The sequence below is a fragment of the Podarcis pityusensis genome (assembly GCF_964106645.2).
Source record: "Podarcis pityusensis genome assembly, chromosome: 3".
In the NCBI taxonomy this organism is placed as follows: domain Eukaryota; kingdom Metazoa; phylum Chordata; class Lepidosauria; order Squamata; family Lacertidae; genus Podarcis; species Podarcis pityusensis.
The window spans coordinates 42,858,595-42,865,152 of NC_138026.1; the positions used below are offsets into that span (position 1 = coordinate 42,858,595).

At 46.9% G+C, this 6,558-nt stretch overlaps 1 protein-coding gene and 1 pseudogene across 2 annotated transcripts; one reads left to right on the plus strand and one right to left on the minus strand.

Annotated features, from left to right (window-relative positions):
• Positions 1–1,171: 1,171 nt before the first annotated feature.
• LOC308473416 (BLOC-1-related complex subunit 6 pseudogene) lies at positions 1,172–2,541 on the minus strand (annotated as a pseudogene). The gene has a single exon. The product of its transcript is annotated as a BLOC-1-related complex subunit 6 pseudogene (transcript).
• A 413-nt stretch (positions 2,542–2,954) lies between these two features.
• Positions 2,955–5,955, plus strand: PNRC1 (proline rich nuclear receptor coactivator 1). The gene is made up of 2 exons (XM_080998885.1): positions 2,955–3,572; positions 4,922–5,955. Exons 1-2 carry the CDS (start codon positions 3,147–3,149, stop codon positions 5,354–5,356), a joined length of 861 nt encoding a protein of 286 aa, XP_080855011.1. The 5' UTR covers positions 2,955–3,146; the 3' UTR covers positions 5,357–5,955.
• Positions 5,956–6,558: the final 603 nt, after the last annotated feature.

Consider the following 6,558-nt stretch of genomic DNA (forward strand, 5'->3'; position numbering starts at 1 on the left):
CCAAATCTTATCTATTGGTGAGTAGCACCAGGGAGCTTTAACAAGTGTCAGTGATGAGCAACACAGAATTGTTATTTGCTCCATTGGTATTGTTTTGCAGGCAATAGTAAGTCATTGTTTCACGCTTTAATGAGTTTACATTATAGTGTCATAAAAGTGCATAGGTCTATGTCCATAAAAACCGTATCGCTTTCTATAGTTGACAATACAGTTTGTAGGGTTGTGCTACAGAAGTCAGAATTTACAAGTTTCAGTTACTAGAGCATTATTATGTCATTTTAAAAATATGATCCAGAATTGAAACTTCTGAGTGTATGGTTTCAAATGTGCTTGATGTGGCGAGAGGCCAAAGCTCTGAAAGAGCATACGCCTTGTATGTAAGGTCCCAGTTTCTACCATTGACATTCTCATTGAAAAGCCTATCAGATAGAAGGCTTGGGAAATACCCCTACTAGAGGGCAGATGTTAATCGGGGGAAACCACTGCCAGGGTTCATTAACCGGTGCCATTACTTGTGAATATTTGAAGTTACCTTATAATGACACTGCGTCAGGGTAATTACAAGTATGGTCAGGGACATTTTATGACGTTTACATCCTACTCTTCTTCCATGGAATTCTAAGTAGTACTGTATATATAATCTAAGCTCTGAGCAGATCCAGACTTGCTTATCTTCAGCACATTTCCTGCATCATGTGCCCTCATTCCTTGCCCTGGGAATGTGGCCTTGCCAAATCATTTTATGGGCGAGGCCAGGTCTGAGCCTGGGAATTCCAAGTTCACTGCAGCACACTAGCTCTTGGTTTCACATTACCGTATTTCCCGCAGTAGCTTTAAATCCAAGAAGTATAGCTCGGTTGGCTCAGAGTTAAAACTTGAGCCAAAAAACCTCTATGAAACAGATAAAATTACAGCAGGCCTACAACTTATGCAGGGGTTACATATGCAGAGTCAATAGTGGGTGAGATTGACAAAGTAATTTTCCCAGAGCCCCGCCCCCTTTTAATTTTTTTAAAGTTTTGTCACATGCTTAAACCTGAATGCACACAAGTTAAATGTACACAAGTTGTGGGCTTACTGTCTGCCAGAGTAAGTGGCTGGGAATTGTCACCTCAAGTTAGAAGCTGAATGTTAATCTCTAGTTTGTTATAAAAACCAATACTGCTAATAATCTATTTTGAGTATTTTATTAAATAGAAGAAGCACAAGTTTGTGAATTATACTCAAGTTAAGTGCAAGATAGTGAATATTTGTTGTAATAAACGTCTGTGTCTTACGCAGCACAATGTCTCTCAGCCAGTGAATGTATTAGCCACCTTGTCCTTCCAGAACTACGACTACATTCCATTTAACTGTATCCGCATAAGCAATTGCAGCCATAAAATTTCAGATACAGTAGACAAAGTGTTTTGCATGTTGATTTGGAAAATTCAAAATGGGACTTTCTACCTAGTAAGCATCTTCAGGATTGCAGCCTCAGGCAGAAAGCTTAGGAATCCCTTACTTAGGAAGGACTTACTCCTGAGTAATTATATAGAGGATCAATCGGTAAGAGTCCATTCTATGGCTTTTTATAGCAATTTAAGGGACACTAAGAAAATCTGTTCAACAAAGCCACATAAGCATGTATTGGAAAGGCGATTTGTGTCAAGAGTTTGTTGCAAGAGGAGAAGAAAGTATTTATTACGTGGCACAATTGATTTTGCACAGTTTCGAACAAAAGCTTGGTTAAGAGAAAGCTATGCAATTGTCCTGAGATCAACAGAGAAAAAGGCCGGAGCGGGTTTTGACGGGGAAGCCACCAGCGCCGAGGAGAGAGCTGCTGTCCGGAAACCAGCTTACGTCGTTTCAGCGCCGGGCACCAAGCGAGCCCGGCGAGGCCTATTTGCAGAGCCCCTCGAGTTTCTCCAGCGCCCCCTTCATGTCCCGGATGCGCCGAGCCAAGGCGGGCACCGGCTGCATCGCCTTGTCCAGCTCCTCGCAGCGCGCCATCAGGGTGTACATGGAGCGGATGCTGGTGTCCACCGCTTCGCCCAGGCTCTCCACGCCGTCGCGGTACGTCTGGATGCAGCCCACGCTCAGCGCCGTCAGGGCCTGCAGGGCGCCGTGCACGCTGCGCAGCAGCTCGTCCACCTGCGCCGCCGCCTGCACGGCCAGAGCCGCCAGGTCCTGCAGCGCCGCGGGGTCCACGGCGGGGATGAGGCAGCCGGAGCCCGGCGCGGCGCTGCGCCGCATCTGCTGCTCGAAGTCGCGGGCCACGAAGTGCGTGAGGCGCCCGTCCCAGCGCACGGGGCCCTCGCGCTCTAGGCCGCTCGGTGGCTCCTCCGACAGGCTACCCGCGCCGCCGCCCCGCGGGGAAACTCCCGCCGCCGCCGCCGCCGCCGCCGCCGCCGCCTCAGCCATTGCCCGGCGCGCTACTCGGAACTGCCGGAGGGATCAACCGCCCCCTCTCTCAGAAAGGAGGCGGGCCTTGGCCTCCATCCGCGCTTCGGATTGGCCGGCGCGCAGGCGGGGGAGGCGTGGCTCCCGCGATTTGTCGCGCTTGATTGGCGGCTTCCGCCTCACAGCGCAACCCTGCGCTTGTTTACTCAGAAGTGAATCCCACTGACTTCAATGGGGCTTACTCTCCAATGAAGGGCGGGTGGTCTGCACTCCTAAGAGGGCTGTCAGTGGGGAGGTGAAGCACCCTCTCCTCATTTCGCTCATCGCTAAGAGAGAAACTGAGGAAGCAACGGCTCGTTCTAGAAAGGGGGCGTGACCTCCTGCACAGTATTTGTGTCCGTCTTCATTGGGGAAAGTAGGGAGGCCCTCACAGGACATGCTCGGGACTGATTGGGCGTCGGCGACGGAAAGGCGGGCTCCCATACAAGCTTTCCGTTCTGATAGGCAGGCAGCGGGAAGGGGGCGCGGCCTTCTCGAGTAACAACAGTGGGGCGTTGTGGCGACTTCTCTTCACTCCCCCGCCATGTTCTCCTAGCAGCGGAGCTGATCGCCTAACCAGCGCAGCTACTTAAAATCCCGAGCGGACGCTCCGCACTCGCACCCCTTGCGCCCCAACTCTTTTTCCTCCTTGCCCACCAACTCAACTTTTTTTTTTTTTTTAACCACCACCGCGCTCCTGCGCAAAATCCTACTCCTTTCCGACCATGGTGACTACTACGGCGCCTCCACCGTTTCTAGCCCGGATCTCGGCCGGTACCGAGGACCCCCGGCGGTTCCCTGCATCCCTGTTCCAGCGCCTCATACGGGCCGACTGCAGCGGGGAAAGCCACCAGCCCAACTGCTGCCCGGTGGGACCAGGAGGCAGCGCCCGGCCGGCGCTGAAGAGAGTGCGGCGGCGAAGAGCCAAGATACGGTCCGCTCCCTCCGGCCTCCTGCAGAGCCGCTACCAGCACTACCAGCAACATCGTGCCGGCTTGACGCGAAGGAACACCGCGCAGGGGACGTGTAACCCCTACGAAGTCCCCGTCCCCTCCTCAGAGCCAGGGATAGAAACGGTTCCGAGCGCAGAACCGCCGGCACCTTCGCCGAGAACAGCCCCCGTCAGTATCAGTAAACCCCTCAGGAAAGAGGTAAATAATATTAAGCGCAGTTGGTGGGGGGCGGGGCGATGGGGGCTACTGCTGGTAGGCGAAAAAAGAAGCCAGCCGCTTCTCTCAGCTCGAGAGGGACGCGCCTGCGCAGTTTCCGTTTGACTGTTGCGGGGGGGGGGGAGTGTGAGGAAGTTTCCGTTACGTCTGTTGTCTTTAGTGGGAGAGGGCGAAGTGAGATTCCTCCGAGGCTGATAGGTTGAAGGAATCCACCAATTGGATTGGCGGCTGCGCCCCAGCAACAGCCCGATTTAGCCCGTTGTCCGTGGCTATTGACGGGGGGGGGGAGAGAGAGAGAGAGAGACGTGACGCCGTCGCCGTGCCCAATGGGCGAAGGGGCTGGGGCGGGGCGGGGTTTGCATCGTGGAAGAGGATGCGGGCTCTCTTAAGACTCGCCTTCTCAGTGAACTGGGTTGGGGGAGGCGGGGGAGGAGCAGGAGCCGCATTCGCCTGGAAGGCCTACGCTGTGTGCGCAGGCGTACTGGGCGAGGAGCCAGTGTTGACGTCAAGTTGACTGGTAGTTCTTCCTGCATAATCAAGATTGAGAGGGTTTTAAAAAAAAAAATCCTTCCGTCTTCTTTAGAGTTATAGAAGTTACCCAATCGGGATAGTTTTTCATTTTGTGGGAAAACTTTGAAGTATAGTTATGGGATCAAAGAGTCGCTTTTTCTGGAGCAAACTCCCCCAAATCCCTTTAAATTTAAGCAGCATTGCTCCATATTAACGGAGCTCAAAACTTAAAAAAATAATAATTCTGCTGATTGTATGTTTACTGTATTTTGTCTGTTGTTTACTGAAATTTGAATTATACAGCCCCATAGAAAATAGTACAATCCTGTGCATACTTAACTCCTGGTGCCTTCAACTAGAATCACTCCCTAGTTACGGTAGTTTGCCTCCAGATTATCCATAGTTTGTGGAAGGGATTCGAGCACATACCAGAAATTTAGGTTTGCACAATTAAACCTGTTAATTAGATCTGTCACATTGGTGCAACAAATTCACAAGCTGATTTTTGTGTTTGGGATCTAGCAGTAGGGAAATGCACTGAAAAGTGTACATGATGTACAACCACTGCACAAGCAAGTCAATATGATTTCAGAACAGTGTTCATCGTAATCTCTCAGCCGACAGATTAGAATGAATGCTAAGTAAACGGGGCATCTGGAAGAATTACATGTTCGTTGCATCTGCATGTTTCTATGTCAGGTATTTCAATATTACAGAATCATTTAACACAATAAAGAGTGAATGTGAAGGACAACTAACTTTGAAACAATAACTGTGAATGTAGTTAAATATATTTATGAAATTCTCTTTTATCTTTGCAGTTGTTCAGAAACAGAATGGGAAAGTCCGAGAAGGTTACCATTCCTTACAGTCAACCTATTCACAGTATACACCTTTGTGACCAATCAAAGATTAACAGACCAAGGAACAAATGTAATATACCACTAAACAAGATTCCACCTTCAAAAAAAAGTGAAAATAACTTTTGGCAACAATCCGTGTCACCTGAACTCATTAAAAAGCAGGAGAAAAAGCCTCTGAAAAATGCAGAAAATGTGAAATCAAAGAAACCTGTTTTTCTGACTGAAGCTAACCAAAAAGAAAACTATGCTGGGGCAAAGTTTAGTGACCCTCCTTCACCCAGTGTCCTTCCAAAGCCGCCCAGTCATTGGGTAGGAAGCCCTGTTGAATATTCTGACCAAAACAGGAAGATGATGGCAGTCCATCTAAAAACTCTCTTAAAAGTTCAAGCGTAGCTTATGGATATTTACAGAGAGCATACCAGGAATTTGAAACCTGCCTTGTTGCAACATGAAGTGCGAAAGACTGCCAAGTCTTAAATTCTGCAAACTTTTACTCTATTTTTTATGGTTGTGTAAATAGTGTATATCATGTAATGTGTATATTCATATTTTGAAGTACATTTTAGTTTTGTTATGAAAGGATGAATTTTACACTGCCCACGTGGTAAGTGGTTTTTGTATATAATAACGGACACCTTCTAATGTGTGCTTGACACATGGAAAGAACGTTTGCACAAGGTGCTGAGATTCTGAAAGAAGAAGAACTCATCTCAATGTTCAGATGGAAATGTGAAAACATTGCTAATGCACTACTGAAAAGTTTTACAATTTGGCACAATGCTTCATTGGATAAGAAGCGCTCATAAAATCATGAGCTTGAAACAGTATATGGAGTTCAATTTCTCATTGGAAATATAAATTTTTGATTAGATTAATTAGCCCAGAAACTTAGCTCTGTTGATTCTCTTAATAGAGAATAGCAGAGCAAACTGCCAGAAATAATTGGCTATTTTTAAAAAAGAACTTAAATAAAACAATTTGGCTTCCCCTTACTTGGTTGTCATTCTTTTGAGTTGCTCTGTCTAAACAGTAATGCTGCAACACGTACTAAATGTTGCTGTGCTTTGTCAGTGGTAGGACATAGTTTTTTTTATTCTAGCTTAAGATCTTCCTTACACCCTGGTCTTGCAATTACTTAAGCACCAACACAAAGTTCTCCACAATCCTTCCCAGTGATACTGGCATTTGCCTTGGAAAATATGTGGTAATTATTTTCAGTTGTAGGAAACATAGGTAGGCAACTCTAAAATTTCATAACAGTTTTAAGAAGTCTTCTGCAGACTACTATGAAGTATTCATTGCTGAGATTCCATATTGCTAGGTGTATACAAGTACATTAAAAAACTATAAAGAAGCAAATCACAAAATGCTACTCGCAACCCTGAAGCAAAATACCCAAGAATGGAGGTAGAACAGTGGCTTTTGTTAAATATATGCAAAGAATGGGGCATTACTTATTGTGACTCAGGATTAGCCCATTTTGGGGGGTATGACATAAGCCCTATTCCAGATGAAATACTATCACCAGAAAGGAAACGTTTGAAATTAAGCCATTTTTGGTCCTTATACAAAAGACAATTTGAATATTTTCAAAA

Coding starts and splice junctions, on each gene's coding strand:
- PNRC1 (XM_080998885.1), top strand. CDS start 3,147: ATGGTGACTACTACGGCGCCTCCACCGTTTCTAGCCCGGATCTCGGCC. Junction 3,573..4,921: donor GTAAACCCCTCAGGAAAGAG/GTAAATAATATT, acceptor TTATCTTTGCAG/TTGTTCAGAAACAGAATGGG.